The sequence below is a fragment of the Gordionus sp. m RMFG-2023 genome, chromosome 1, assembly GCF_954871325.1.
Source record: "Gordionus sp. m RMFG-2023 chromosome 1, tfGorSpeb1-WG-v2, whole genome shotgun sequence".
Lineage (NCBI taxonomy): Eukaryota > Metazoa > Nematomorpha > Gordioida > Chordodea > Parachordodidae > Gordionus > Gordionus sp. m RMFG-2023.
Genome location: NC_088775.1, coordinates 51,056,882 through 51,073,536, shown reverse-complemented (window position 1 = coordinate 51,073,536; position 16,655 = coordinate 51,056,882). Strand labels below are relative to the sequence as shown.

General features: G+C 26.6%; 1 protein-coding gene across 2 annotated transcripts; it reads right to left on the bottom strand.

Annotated features, from left to right (window-relative positions):
* Positions 1 to 89: 89 nt before the first annotated feature.
* LOC135922581 (uncharacterized) lies at positions 90 to 3,626 on the bottom strand. 2 transcript variants are annotated; one of them, XM_065456980.1, is made up of 4 exons: positions 3,532 to 3,626; positions 3,254 to 3,292; positions 408 to 2,078; positions 90 to 363 (listed from the first exon to the last, which is right to left on the bottom strand). In XM_065456980.1, the coding sequence occupies exons 3-4, from the start codon at positions 2,056 to 2,058 to the stop codon at positions 209 to 211; spliced, it is 1,806 nt and encodes a 601-aa protein (XP_065313052.1). In that variant the 5' UTR covers positions 2,059 to 2,078; positions 3,254 to 3,292; positions 3,532 to 3,626; the 3' UTR covers positions 90 to 208. The 2 variants fall into 2 exon arrangements, with proteins under 2 accessions (XP_065313052.1, XP_065313053.1); XM_065456981.1 differs by lacking the exons at positions 3,254 to 3,292; positions 3,532 to 3,626 and adding an exon at positions 2,232 to 2,346.
* Between the last annotated feature and the right edge of the window lie 13,029 nt (positions 3,627 to 16,655).

Here is a 16,655-nt window from a genome sequence, read left to right as displayed (position 1 = left end):
TTCTGAACGCGTTCGTTACAACATTAGTTATATGTAAATATAATAATAAATAATCAATTTTAAAATTAACAAGATTTATTTATTTATTAAAATATATTTGCTTTCTAAAAAGGATATAATTCATATTAAATAATATATTTTTTAAAAATCAATTATAAATTAAAAAAATTTGTTTAAAAAATTGAATAAAGAAATTTATATAAAAATTTTACATATATTGATTTAATGGAATTGTAAGATAATTTAAAATATTTATAGGAATATTCTGATGGAAGATAAATGGGTCGCAATGGTATTTGAACAAAAAGTCCGTTTTTTTACGTATGGTATATCGGCATAACAATTTCAAGGAGAGTGTTTGATCTAAAAGTTAAAAAAATAATTAATACAATAAATTTTGACTATACTTTCAATCCCATTTATATATTCCATTTCAATTTCACCGTGGCCCCAAACTGCACTAACTATGGGATACAATGCATTAGTCGCAGTGGAAAGAGTTGAATTTGACATAAGTTGAGTAGAAGAAAAGGCATGTCCCCAATAATAATTATCAAAGTATAACCCTAAAGTTCCCCTTATCATATCAAATACAACGATAAAAGTTTCTGGAATGTTAATTTTATTCGATAGAGCCCCAACATTTGTTCTTTTTAAGAGGCATTCGGGTTGTTTATAACTATAAAAGTTTTCGGAGTTTAAATTAGGTAACTTATACATCATTTTAGGTATATGAGGAATTTGAGAAAAAAATTCAGAGGTCTTTCGAGAGAGGTTATTTTTTTTCAAACAATATTGGCCACTCGTTTTGTCTAATTCGCTTGATTTTGTTAAATAATATTTATCGCAAGAAAAACTTTTAACTGTGGCAGAGTGCTCTTTATCATGACATATCAGAAGAGTATTCAAATCGATTCCCCATGAATCTATATCATTTCCTACTAACGGGTTGTAGCCGGTAGTCGTATATCCCATTTTTGCTCCTCCTCCGGATTCTTTAGCCACGCCTACAACTGCGTGGGTACCTCGATGAGAATTTTTCCAAGTTAATTGCCACGCGTGAAGACCTGACGTAAATCCCAATTCTGCTCTGATAGCATCGGTAGTTAACGCTATCGGTTTCCTCTTGGCTATCGAGCCAGCCTTATTTGAATATGAACCACTCTTTGTTGACCGATAGGTGTTAAAATTGGAAGATTTATTGGTAGAACTCCAAATTCCATAAGGTTTTTTCATTCTTTCGAAATCATTAAACGATTCCAATAAAATTTGATGTGATGCGGAATCAAAGAGTATATCCAATAGTGGTGGCTCTTGAGAATGTTTAACTCTAATCTTATTATTAATCATCAGAGCTATATTAAATGGTATAAAGTTTTTAACGTGAGGGAAAATTTTCTCAGTGTCATTTATATTTCGCCGAGGATCGAGTAAGATCATGTTATAGAAATTATTGTTATTGACTAATAAATGATTAGATGATTTATTAATATTAGCAGGAGATATATCGATCTCCAAATTTATTTTGCTACATATGCATCTATCAATTATTGTTGATTTTAAATCATTCTTAAAAATTTGATTGCTATTACTATTTTTATATATGTCATTTTTTGTAAAAATATTATTGCAATTTTTGCAGTTTAGTACCATAAGTGGCCGGTTATTATTTATTGTGATAGCTTTTGATGCGGAGAGCAGTTTTGAATCATTCTCTATCATTTTATAGTTTATTTTCTGATTCGATTTAAAACACTGAAACAAGCTTTTAAGCTTTATTAACTTTGGAAAAATATTTTTATAATTTTTGCAAGCCTGGTATATACTTTTTCTTTTGCAACCTTGATTCAAATAAATAGCAGGAAGTTGAGAGTATGTTTTATATCTTCTAGAAATGTTTGTACATTCTTTGCATTTATTAGTAGAGCTTTTATAGAATTCGTTTGAATTGATGTAGCTTAAATTTTTATCAATATCATTTTCCTCAATATCATCACAGTTATCATTTCCTAATAGTATGTCTTGGTTATCGAAACATTTTGCAGTGAACGTTTCCATATTGCGCTATGCAACAAAATCTTGATTTTATTTTTAATAATGTTTTTTGAAGTTAACACATAAATATTTAAGATTATTATCGCATTATTTTTTTAGTGGTATCAGTGCTAAATATAAAAAGGTTAAATATGCAAAAATTTATAAATAAAATTTAAAACATAAAATATGCTTACTTTTATAATAATTTATATAATATTTAGAATAAAAAAAAATTAAATCAAATCATTAAGCAAATTTCTGCTTCTCATATTTAAATACTATAATAGAATAGATGGCGTTTAATTATTATTATAAAGGATGAGAAAGACAAAAAAATATGAAAAAATTCATCTATTATTTTTGGACACTATTAACATTATAAAAAAAACTTCAAAATTAACTATTTGGCTTGAGTTGGCATTTAAAGTTTCAAAAAAAATTAAAAAAAAATTTTTACTCAAATTTTTTATTATTTTTAAAACACATTAAGGCCAATTCAAAAAATTGCTTTAAAACACGATTTATATATAATCGATGGTATAATTTAAAAATTTTGGCATAAGATATTATGGCTAATGCATACATTCATCTTTAATTAATATTGAAAATTATTTTACCTAAAATTTTTAGTTAACGCGTTATACGATAGCTACTTTTTATTTTATATAATAAAAAAGATTGATCTTTTTTTTCAAAATATTAGACATAATGGTTATAGTATAATCTCTAGGACTTCCCCAGCCTCTCTCTTCTCAAAAATGAATAGTCATTATTTTTTTTAATTATCCTTCAATTAATAATTTTTTACAATAAAGACTAAAATTTAAATTTAAAAAAAAGGCATTACCAAAATTATTTATAAAAAAATGTATAATTCAGTCAAATGCCTGCAAAAAAGGCTTAAAGGCCTCCAATAAAATTTAAAGGAACCAACCAAAGACAAGATTTTTCACACAAAACGGCTCAATTTTGCCAATTTTCAAATTAAGATTTTAGCCACAATAATATTAGGCAAGCTACAATGGCAAAACCTTTCTGCCATCTATAAACGAAATTTCCAGGATGCCCAATATTTTTTGGCAAAAATATTGGACTAACCTTTTTTGAAATCGAGCCGTTTAACAACACTATCCGAAACAATAATAAAATCTATCTCCGTACAATAATGTATTATACAATATCGATAATTTTTTTTAAAAAATGATAAATTTTCTACCTTGTATATGTCTTTTGCCATTCAGAATAAAATTCGAGCCTTAATAAGGTGTTTTATGAAAACGTTTATAGTGGGTGATTAAAATAGTAAATATATATATAGAATGCCTGCCTAGCAATTATAAATTATTTCTAATATTGTTTTTTGAAATTAATAAATTTAGTTTAAAAAATTTATGGATGCACAATTATGATTTAAAAAAAAATATATTAAATTAATTTACTTTAATACCTTTAGTTATTAAAACTTAAAATAATACAGAGAAAATATAAATTTACCTTGGTAATGGTAATCGCAATTTAATAGAAGGTAAAAAAAAATTAAATTATGTCAATAGCATTTAAAAAAAATTGTGTGTAAATAAGATGAATACAGTTTATATGTGGATATTTTTATAAAACTATATAATTAATCATGTCACACTCTTTTATATGGAAAAATTTGTGATTGCATTAAACAGTGATCAGTAATTTTGTAAATTTTTTAAAACAACTATAATATTAATTCTTACATATGATTAATTAATTTTTTTATATGGAAGATTGTTAATTATTTTAAAAAGCTTCGGGATAAATTTATAAATTAATTTCTTTTGCCGTATAAAAAAGTCTTATCTAAAAATAACAGTTGTTAAAGTATCTATATAAAATTATATAGATATAAAATGTGGGGATTAGTTGTAACTAGATACACTTTTATAAAATGTAACGGAATATAGATACTATTTTAGATCTATATCTATTTTTAGATACATTTGGATATAATTATATTTTACGTTATTTTATATTAAAGATATTATAATATTTGAATTAAAGCATTTATTAACATATCCGAGTAGATTTCATTACAAAAATAACTAGGCAAATTTTATTTTATGCAATGGATGACAAAATGACAATTTTTTTATATTTTATTTATATAAATTTTAAAAATAAGAATCACAATTCTTAGATCAAATCTCTGAAGAGAAATCAAATAATTCTGGTAGAAAGTGTTTAGAGTGGAAACGTGTGATGGCTTAATGATATTTTGGGAATGCTTTATTATTAATCTAACTTATTTACAATCATTTAATTATATATTTTGTATGTCGTAAGTATAATGAAATAATTTGCAAAAAATATTAATAAAAAAAATTTGATTGCCAAAGAGAAATAAAATTTAAATGAAATTTTAATATTAAAATATCAGGTGAAAAAAATCATAAAAAGTCAAAAAATTGTTATGTAGTAAGAAAAAAAGGAAAAAGAGTTGTTAGACACAAAAATAGAGAAGGAAGAAACATGACAGGGAAAATAAATAAATAATTTTTAAAATGACAAAAAAGAATGATAAAAAATGAGAAGGAAAGTTGAAAGATAAGGAAAACAAATTAAAAATGACTTAAAGAGATCGCAAAAATCTTGAAATAAAATAAGAAGGAAAACTAAAAATTAAGAAAAACTGACATGCTCTTTAATATGTAATTGTTAGTGTTGTAATATTATGTTAATTGATTATTATTGCAATAATGTCAAGGTTATATTGCATTTTTATATGAAAAAGAGATAATGTCAAGGATGTAATTTATTTTTATATGAAAAAGAGGAAAACTAGATCAATTATTTTTGAATATACTGATTTTTAGTTATTTTTTCGCAAAGATTGATTTTTTTTATTTAAAATAGATTTTTTTTTCCTTTCCTTTTCGCGGAAAAATTATAGTTTTTGTCTTCTCGGAAAAAATTATATATTTTTATTATTCTTGTGGAGATATATAATTGAAATAAAAGGATTCTTGAAGAAGTTTTTTTTTGCGTCTTTCAATTTCTTTTAGGGTACGGAATTTAAGGTACAGAATTTAAGTCTACTAAATTAATTTTGCAAAAATTGGTGCCTTATCCTTGAACATAAACTGGGACACAATGCAACAGTAAGAAGAAGAAAACTATTAAAAATAAATAAAATTCTTAAAATTAAAGGCAAAATAAAATTTATTATAATAATTTTTAATAATAAATGTTTAATTCTAAAAGAAGTATAAAAACACAAAATTATGTGGAAATGGTTCCACAGAGAAATAATTGTATTGTAGCTATAGTATTGGTATGTTTATGGATAATTGGTATTGTATTACATCGGAGAAAATGAAAAGAGTTATAGAAAGAGATAGAATAAAAATCACGGAAGAAATTGAAATTAAAAATAATGGAATTGAAAAAGGAAAAAATGGAAGAGAATCAAAAAACGTTAATGAAAATGAAAGAATGACGGAAGAAATGTTAAATTTAAAAGATGAAATATGGAAAATTCTAAATGAAAATATCATAGAAGGAATGAGGAAAAATATTAATATTATAAGAAGAGATGAACGAAAAGATATTAATATTAAAAAAGAAATAGAGATTAAAGATGAACATGGAATAAGAGGTGAGAAACGAAATAATGATAGTCATGGAGAAAATTATAGGAGAATGTATGAAAAGGATTTCAGAAGAGAGAATCGAATGAATAATAAGGAATACGATCATTTTAAAGAGTATAATACGCCATTGACCGTGCAGAGAAATGAAAAGGAAAGTTGGGAAAAAGAGAATTTTTTTCTAAACAGATTAATCGTCCAAAAATTAATATATAAAATGTAAGATGTTATTCATGTAGGGAATTGGGGCATATAAGTAGAAATTGTGTTCAGAATGGTACAATGTTTAACAAGCAACCGATTAAATGTAATAGTTGTGGAGGAGTAGGGCATAGTAGTAAAAAATGTTATATTCCGACGTATCGTATTAATGGAAATAATAAAACAACATTTCAATGTGAAGATGTGGAAAGATGGGAAATGCTAATGAAAATTGTTATGTAAGAGAACCGATAAATGGGGAAGCATTTCCGGCAGTGAAATACTTAGCACCAGCATCTAATGTAAGAATGATACAAAATAATGATATTTTGAAAGAAGGTAAAGATGAAAGTATGTGTTTTAAATGCAGGAAGGAAGGACATCGGGCTATAGAATGTCCGGAGAGGTAACTAAATGATAGTGAAAATAGTAAAATGGAAGTTATTACATTAAAGACTGACATGAAATTTCGGGTCGGTGGAGAGGTTGAATTTAAAAGAAATTTAGCAGAGAAGAGAAATATAAATTTGGTAAATGGTGAAAATATGAAAAATTATAGAATTCCTATTTTAAAATTAGAGGGCAAAAGTGAGAAGGATTAGGAATAGTTGTAGGTAGAGAAATATCTATGCTGTTGGATACAGGTGCTGCGATATCCATTATAAGTTATGAAAATTATTGTGAATATTGGCCAGAAGTGGATATAATTGAAGAAGAGATGATAGTTAAACAGTTTGATGGATCGGAAATAAGGGTTTTAGGAAAAATTGAAGGACCGTTTGTTATAAATGGTATAATTAATTATTTAAATTTGTGGATTGTTGATAAAAAAGTGGAGACGATTATGGGGTGGGAATGGATTGTTAAGATTGGTCCATTAAATAATTTTTGGGGTATTTTTTCCAAGGAAATTAAACGAGAGGAAATGGTTGAAATTCAAAATGTTGAAAGGAAAAATCAAGAATTCTGTGATATAAAAGATGATGGGTAATCTGGAAGGTGAGTTTGTAAAAAATAATATGTCTCAAACGCGAATAGTTCCAGTTAAAAAAAAGAAAGGTAAGATATACTGAGTTGTCGCAAAGTGTTAATATTATGAAAATGACAAGCCTAGAGAGTTAAAAAATAAATACCTTGTAGAAAATGTGTTAATGAGAGAAATAATGATGAAATAAAAATAGTCACTAAAACAGAAGAAATAGAGGAGAAAATTATTAGTCAATAAATGTGTAAGGAACTGAATAATGAAAGGAAAGATATACCAGTGTCCAAAATTTCCCGGTGAAATTTGTAAGAACATGAAGGAAAAAGAGATTAATGAGGGGAAGGAAAGGAACAATTGTCGAGTTTGGAAAATTGGAGGATTGCAGTGGCAGTTTTAATGAATAGTTATAGTGAAATCTTTGAGGAGAAATTGGGTGTTTAGTGGATTATGAAGTTGATCTCCGTTTAAAGGAAGGTTTTGTACCGCAATATTGTCCGGTGCGAAAAGTTCCATTTGAATAGAGGGCGGAAATGGAAAAAGAGTTGGATAACTGGGTGAAAGATGGAATTATTTGTCCTATTGGTTATAGTGAACGGGCAACTGTTGGTTCCTGTGAGAAAGGCTAATGGAAAATTGAGGTTATGTGCCGATTTTAGAGTGACGTCGAATCCTTGGGTTGTAGAGGTGAAATACCCGTTACCGCGAATAGAAGAAATTTTGGCCAGTTTGAAAGGGGGAAAATATTTTTCCAAGATTGATTTTTCGTGTGCATATTTGCAATTACCAATGGCAAAAACGACTAGGAAGTTGTTGACGATTACGACATTCAAGAGATTGTTTACGTTTTGTCAATTACCATTTGGGTTAAGTGTATCAGCCCCTATTTTTCAGCGAACAATGGCTGTTGTTTTCCAAGGTTTAGAGGGTGTTTTTTATTATATGGATGATGTTTTGGTTGTAGGAATAACGATGAAACAACATAATGATAGGCTAGAAGAAGTATTTATTAGAATTCAAAATAAAGGATTAAAGGCGAGTCGTGAAAAGAGTGTGTTGGGAGTAACTGAAGTGACATATTTGGGTCATAAAATTAATGGAATGGAGGTTAAACCGTTAGATAAAAATTTGTTGAGTGTTGCGAATTTGAATAGGCTGACCAGTAAAGTAGAGGTGCAGTCGTTTATGGAAATGGTAAATTATTATCATCGGTTTATATCGAGTTTTGCGGAAGTAGTTGCTCCTTTATATGAATTATTAAGGAAAGGGGTACATTTTGAATGGAAAGAGGGACAAGAGATTGCGTTCAGAATGTTAAAAGAGAAAATTGGGAAAGAGCCCATTCTTGTGTGTTTTAATAGTGATTTGGAAGTAGTTTTGGCTGTAGATGCATGTAATAGAGGAGTAGGTGGGGCAATGTTGCATTTGATAGATGGAATAGAAAGACATGTTTTATTTTTCTCGAGAGTGTTTCGAGAGGTAGAAAAACGATATTCAGTGATAGAACAGGAGGCTCTGGCTGTGATTCTTGGGTTAACAAAATGTCGCGAATACCTTATAGGTAGGAAGTTTGTTGTTTTTACAGATCATAAGCCCTTGATACATTTATTTAAAAAAGATAACAAAGAGTTGATGTTATCGCCATGACTTCAGCGATGGTTATTGTTAGTAGGAAGTTTTGATTTGGATTTAAAATATCGAAGGGGTAGAGAACCAGTTACCTAATATTTTGTCGAGGTTAGGTGCGGGCGAAAGTTTGGATGAATCGGTGGTTTTGAAAATTGATAATCGGGAAAAATGTCTGGTACATACGGTAATGCGAAGTATAAAGGGTAGCCGAACGACATGGGAAGATATACAAAAGTTTACAAGGAAAGATAGAGAATTAGCGGTAGTTAAATTATTTCTAATGGGAAAAAGATCATGGAAGGATGATGATAAAATTTTCCAAAATAATGAAACAGAATTAACTGTAGTGGACGATTGTATTATAAGGGGATCCCGAGCTGTTATACCCCGGCGATTGAGGGAAAATTTTTTGAATGTTATACATGCGGGTCATCAAGGAGTTACTCGTATGAAACAATGGGGAAGAGAATACGTATGGTGGCCGAGAATGAATGAGGATATTGATAAATTGGGAAAGGAATGTGAGATTTGCAATGCATGGTCTGACATGCCCGGTAAGAATAAAAATAGTACATGGCCAAAAGTTGTAGAACCAGGAGAGAGAGTTCATGTTGATTTTTTCGAATATGAAGGAAAGAAGTATATATTAAGTGTAGATGTGTTCTCCAAATGGATAGAATTTGAAGAAATTCATGGATTAACGGCAAATATTGTGATTAAACATTTAAAGAAAGTATGGTCGAAGTTTGGTATTCCGAAAACTGTGGTATCGGATGGCGGACCAGCTTTTATCGGTGAAGAATTCAAAAGATTCTGTGAGAAAACGGGTGTATACCATGTGTTAGCGGCATTGTATCATCCCAGTTCCAATGAACAGGCGGAACGGATGGTAGCGACGGTTAAAGGATGGTTGAAGAAGACAAAAAGTGGAAAAGGAGAAATATGGGTAAAGCATATGTATTATAATAATGCGATGGGTAAAATTGGTTTGTCTCCGGCCGAAAAAGAAAGGTCGGAAGTTTGGATATGTAAATACTCAGTAAAACGGGTGTAATTATAGAGGATATCGATAGAAGGGAATTGGAATATACTGTGGGACAATTAGTATGGATTAGATTATATGGAGGTCCAAAAAAATGGGAGAAAGGTGTAGTAATAGAAAATTTGGGAAACAAATTAAATAGGGTAAAATTTGATGATAACAGTGAAGGTGTCAGGCACAGGGATCAATTACGGAAGAGAGTTGCATTGAAATGGTTGAAAGAGGAAATTGTAAAAAAGGAAAATATTTAAGGAAAGTTCCTGGTTAATAAAGACGTAAACTTCATTGGCTTCAATGGTGTAAATAATCGGGTAATCAAGAAGCAACTACTGCCCACGAACATTGTCCAACGTAAAAGAGGAACGACACAATATTAGGATGATAACAAATTTATGACGGCTACTAAGAAAATCGCCTAAAAGAAAGGAGGATGGCAACATTAGAATCGACCCTCTAAAAAACAATACTGAGATGATTATCAAGATCTGATTGAGTGCATGAAGTGATAAAGAAGAAATACAGACATAAAAATAATGTTTAAACAAAAAAATATGTGAATCATTTATTGAATGCTTATACGCTGATTAATTTTATTTTGCATATTGATTAAAAAATATATAATTTTGCCCAGGATTTTTGTTAGGGAGACGTGTTATATGAAAAAGTGATAATGTCAAGGATGTAATTTATTTTTATATGAAAAAGAGGAAAACTAGATCAATTATTTTTGAATATATTGATTTTTAGTTATTTTTTCGCATAATAAGATTGATTTTTTTTTTATTTAAAATAGATATTTTTTCCTTTCCTTTTCGCGGAAAAATTATAGTTTTTGTTTTCTTGGGAAAAATTATGTATTTTTATTATATTCTTGTGGAGATATATAATTGAAATAAAAGGATTTTTGAAGAAGTTTTTTTTGCATCGTTCAATTTCTTTTAGGGTTTACGGAATTTAAGGTTTACGGAATTTAAGTCTACTAAATTGATTTTGCAAAAGTTAGCTTATGTAATTATAATTTTTGCAATTGTATGATCCATAATTCGAGAAGGATAAAAGGTCAATAGGTGACAAACAAGGACTATGGGTGACAAATTTATATATGATATTCAATTAAGTGTAATCAATTCCATTCGAAAAGTATATGTGTGAAATAGAAATAAATAATATAATTTAAACACCCCAAACTTAATAGTCAACCATTTCGATTTAAAAAAATATATATGTGTGGAATATTAATATACCTAATTGTATGATCTTTATAAATATACAAAAAGCATAAGATCAATTCTATTTGAGATGTATATGCATAAAAATATTTATTTAAGTAAATATAGGTATTTATTTATGTAGTTTTTCTCCTAGATTAAATATCTCGCTATTCCAAGACAATAAGAGGACATCCGATTCCTTTTTTTCGTAATCGTATCTCCAGCATTTGAGAATACCTCGCTAGGGACAGATGTTGTTTATTGTGCCAGACAATTCTTTACCATTTGTGATAGGAATGGAAATCGTGCATGGTTTCCTCTCCACCATTCTCATTAACATTTTAAGGACAAACCGGTTCCCCTAAATATTCGTCGATTTCACTATTAAAAGCACTCACACTAAGATTTTTTTTTCTAGATGCCATAAAAAATTATTAGATATATAATTTAATTTATATACTTTTTAATTCTTGCAAAATGGACACAGATGTCAGATAATTCGGATTTCTATCATCAACGATAAATTTATAAATTGTCTCAGAAGTTAAAGAATAAGTACTAAATATTTTAAGATCTTCAAATTGCATTATCATGAGTAATTGCTAATATTTTGTTTTCAGTAATTTCAAATTCATTAAAGCAATTAATTAGCAAATCTGAAAATTGCTGTCCAGTAACAAACAATGATAAGTAATATATTGGTTAACGCCCATTCACTACTGATGTAATAAATAGTTACAGCTCAGTATATTATAGAATCTGGACTAGACCAGCAATCTGTAGTGATTGCTAATTTACTTACATAATTTAATTTTTTTTTATGAATATCTGTTTAGCTGATTCATATGTTATTCCTAACTATTTTTTCATTGTTTGCCTAGTCCAAACCCTTTATTACAATAATGTATAAATTCCTTGAAACTGTCGTGTTCTATTGTTCTAAAGGAAATATTTGTTAAGACAAATATAATTGTTAGTGTTGTTAAAGGGCTGAGCCAAGAAACTCAGCCAGTTTTGAGGATTATATTCTTATTTTTTTAAACATTCTTTCATAATATTTTTTATTTTAAATTTGTTTTTTTTATCGTCTAATGTAATATTTTTAAATTATTATTTTATATTAATTATTAATGCATATGTAAGACAAATAAAAAAAAGTTAATGTTAAAAAAAACAAAAATAATGAAGGTGTGGAGAAAATTTAATCACTAATTTGTAACTTTATTTGAAATTTGAATAATATTTTACTTATTGCAAAGCCTGATTCATTTTTTATATTTTTTATTTATTATAATATTGAATTTGTTTTTTTAACGCATATTGTAATTTTTTTAATTATTATTTATATTATTTATGCTTTATACCCTTGCTATAAAAGGGAAAAAACAGACAAATTTAGAATTTGTAAATAAATATTTAATTTTTTTGTTTTTAATTTTTTTTGTACATAAGGTATAGAAATTAAAATATAAATCATTTTTTTTCTTTTAAGCTAAAGAAATTTTGATAAATAATCCCACTCAACATTTTATTTCTTTATTTTTATGATGTAAATATTAATTAATTTTTTAATTAAACATTTTTAAAGGTGGTTTTTATTAATAAAGTATTGTTTATGAATTTTTAATGTGGTTTTTAATAATATTAATTATTTTATCGGATAGCTGCAGAGGTATCATTTGCATGGCTCGGATTTTTAAAAAAGAAAAATTTCGTCCCGGTGTAGCGTGTGAAAGTGATTTAATGAGATTTTGATTTTTATCGCTTCAAATACATTGGGGGCCATTTAAATTCAGAATCTCACGGCTATTCAATATTTCAAAATCTCATGGATTTTTTTAAAATCTTATATTACAAATTCATTATGGATTAGATTTTCTCAAATTTAAAACGTCAGATTTTAATGTAGCTGTCAAATTGGAAATATTTCTATATAATACATTTTAATTTGAAAAGTAAGGAATATTTCCTGTATTATGAAGTAAATTTTTAACTAACAATATATTATATTTTATAAATATTTTTAGTGATAATTTTTCAATAAATGAATTTTTAAAATTTTCAAAAATTCCACTTAATGTCAATAAATTTAACTTTATTAGAAAATGCACGGCCTACAAGATAAAAGATGACAATCTTTACTAAATGATAGGGGAAAATAAATTTTAGATATTTTTTTATTTCAAATTGTCATTGTATATGAGTTTATAAATATATTAATTTTTTTTTTAAATTTAGGATAATTATTAAATTTGATTAGAACATTTCATATATTTTTGTTAAAGTCTTAATTAATTTATTTTATAGGTGATTAATAACAACAAATAATGTTATTTTGAAAACAAAATAGAATCTACGCAATCTAAAAGAATTTATTGTGCGAAAAAATGAAGATCCAGATGAAAATGGTAATGATTTTTTCAAAATCACATTTTTTTTATAAAGTAAAAAATATGTTTAGATACAAAGGTTAATATTTAATATCATTATAATTATTTTAAATGTTTTTATTATAATGTATTGCCTTTAGATATTGGTTTCCTAAATGTTCAGCTTGAAGATGTAAATTTCCCACTTGATACAGATTTTATCGATCCAAAGTCTCCCATATGTAATGTTATTTTTGATATATATTCAAACTATTTTTTGAATGATATGATAATTTTTTAAAAATATTATTAGTAGCACATTTGGGTGAAGATATATGTAATACATTACCTATTGACAGTGGTTCCAAGAATGTTGGCTTTGAAGATGAAAATTTCTCACTTGATGCAGATTTTATCGATCCAAAGTTTCCCATAGGTAATGTTATTTCTGATATGTATTTAATTTATTTTTTAATTAATTATGTATACAGAATTGGATGATGATATTATGATAATAAATAAATTAGAAAATATCCATAGATATTTTTTTCCTACAACAGAATCATGGAAAAAATATCATGCCAAAATATATGCTCTAAAGCCTCCCAAACATTGTCGGGATATAGACTATGGTAAACAACTTGGTGAACCAACTATCTTGGGGCAAATTGAAGGTGATGGGAATTGTTTTTATAGGTAGAACATATTAATATAAAATTTCATTTTATTCTACTTTATAAAATTTCGGGCAATTAATGTGGAGATCACAGGGGCTCATTATTCTCAGGCAATGGTTGGCACAATTTATGCTAACATTTGAGATGGAAAAAGTAATTCAGAATTACATTTATGACACAAATAAAAAAATGGATATAAAAACGTATATCGTAAATAATGTTATGACAGGATATATGGGCTTCTGACATAGAAGTCAGGGCTATGACCACAATGCTTAATACTCCTATTTTTACATATTTAAAATATAATAATAACTTTGTATGGGCCCGATATGACCCATTTTATATTCGCGATAATATTAAAAAAATTTATAATAATTTTATTTATATAAAAAATGGTGGTAGATTGCAATCATTTATCATCGCTCTAATCATTATTTAATAAATCTTTATTAGTGTTATATAATTTTTATTATAAAAATATAAATACTTCATTATTATAATTTATATTCCTCATAATATATATTTTTGCAATAATTTATCATCCATCTAGTCATTATTTAATATTTCCTTATTAGGATCAAATAATTTTTATTATAAAAATATAAATACTTCATTATTATAATTTATATTCCTCATAATATATATTTTTGCAATAATTTATCATCCATCTAGTCATTATTTAATATTTCCTTATTAGGATCAAATAATTTTTATTATAAAAATATAAATACTTCATTCATATTATAATTTATATTCCTCATAATATATATTTTTGCAATAATTTATCATTCATCTAGTCATTATTTAATATTTCCTTATTAGGATCAAATAATTTTTATTATAAAAATATAAATACTTCATTCATATTATAATTTATATTCCTCATAATATATATTTTTGCAATAATTTATCATTCATCTAGTCATTATTTAATATTTCCTTATTAGGATCAAATAATTTTTATTATAAAAATATAAATACTTCATTCATATTATAATTTATATTCCTCATAATATATATTTTTGCAATAATTTATCATCCATCTAGTCATTATTTAATATTTCCTTATTAGGATCAAATAATTTTTATTATAAAAATATATATATTTCATTCATATTATAATTTATATTCAGCTGATATATTTTTTTATGAAAGTTGTAGTTTATAAATAAAATTCTATATATAATTTATAATGTGCATTATATGATAAATAGTTATATCAATAAAGTTCTTCGTCTATTTGCTTATTAGTTTATGTGACACAATTCAAATATAAGTATAAAATAATATAGAGATGGATTTTTTAAAAAAATATTTTATTAGGTAAACAAAATAAGCATTATTTTTAAAGAATTTATCTTACCATTTCTTTGCATTTTTTAAAAAGGGTAGGTAATAATTTTTAGAGGGTAGGGTAGAAATAAATTAATATTGATATAGGAAATCTGAGGAAAGGTCAAATCTGGATAGTTATGAGATTGTAGTCTTCGGTTTTGGACCTATTTAAACTTAAATTTGTTCTATATATAAATTTCATATTGTGTAGATTAGGATATTAGTAGGATATTTTTACTTCCTTTACAAATAATAAATTTAACAATATTCATATGCCAAGGCAACCCACATAGCCTATAATAATCTGAACCATATCACCCCCACTCTTTGATATGAAATACAGACTAAAAATATAAAATACAGACTAGATAGGCAGCATCGAGTTGTAAGATATGCCGAATTTTGTGAAAAATAGAAAGAATAAAACAATCAGATTTTCAATTATAAAAAAGGTATGTACGGGATTCGATTCAAGATTTTGAAGGTAGTTAGTGTATAACGAATAAGACTACGCTACATAATTATAATATTCAAGTTTATTTATATCGACTATTCCATTATATGCAATTTAATTTATATATATTAAAATAGAAATTATAAATCCTTTATTTTATGGTGTTTATTTATTTGATATATCCCAGTATTCGACTTATTAATCTAAAAATATAAATGAACTCTTGAAATGAAACAAATATATCTTGCAAAGCAATCAAAGATTATAATTAGACAGTTAGGGTTAATATAATTATTGTCACTATATTATAATATTAGTAATTTTAAATACATGTCATGAAAACTTTTACTTTAAATTTATCGCTTCAAAAACATTAGGGGCCATTTAAATCAAAATCTCACAACCCATCCGTGGGATTTTGATGGTGTGAGATTTCGAAATCTCACAGATCATTTTCACACGTTACACCGGCTCCTATTTTCAAAAAAAAATTAGGCCTGGCCAGGATTTTTTAAAAAATATTTAGACATAATACGTGCTTTATATCTTCAGGGCCGGCCCGTCCCGGACTTTTTTAAATGTTGTTGCAGGTCTAAACACCATCTTTCGATTGTTTGGGTTGATTATTGATATTTCTATCTTCGATATCAGCAAAGCTTTTACCTTATAATATATATAAATTTGTCTCCTATTGGAAAATCCTCTCGTTGAGCCACATGAGTGGGCTCCAGAACTCCTAGGTAGCTCACGTCTTATTTTAACTACAAGTATAAATATATTTAAAAATTCCTCTTTAGTCTAATATTTTGTTTTGGATAATTTTATGCATAATATTTTAGTTTTTAAAATAACTTATGCATTTTAAGAGAATATTAAAAACATGAAAACATAACTAATTTTCTTTAATGCCGCTTCATCTATTTTACTTTAATATTTTTTATGTAATTGAATCAGGTAAAGAATGCATATATTTATATATTATAAATATAATACGAAAGTAGCAGTTATAACCTAGCAACCCAAACATCGTTAGTTTGTCTATAGATAATAAAAATTTGAGGCATGTTTGATAAATATATAATTTCCTTTAAAATCATA

Bases quoted from the DNA above. Each gene is read 5' to 3' on its own strand.
- LOC135922581 (XM_065456980.1), bottom strand. From the start codon at position 2,058: ATGGAAACGTTCACTGCAAAATGTTTCGATAACCAAGACATACTATTA. The intron at 364-407 runs GTATAGTCAAAA...TTTAACTTTTAG, and splicing joins ATATATAAATGGGATTGAAA to ATCAAACACTCTCCTTGAAA.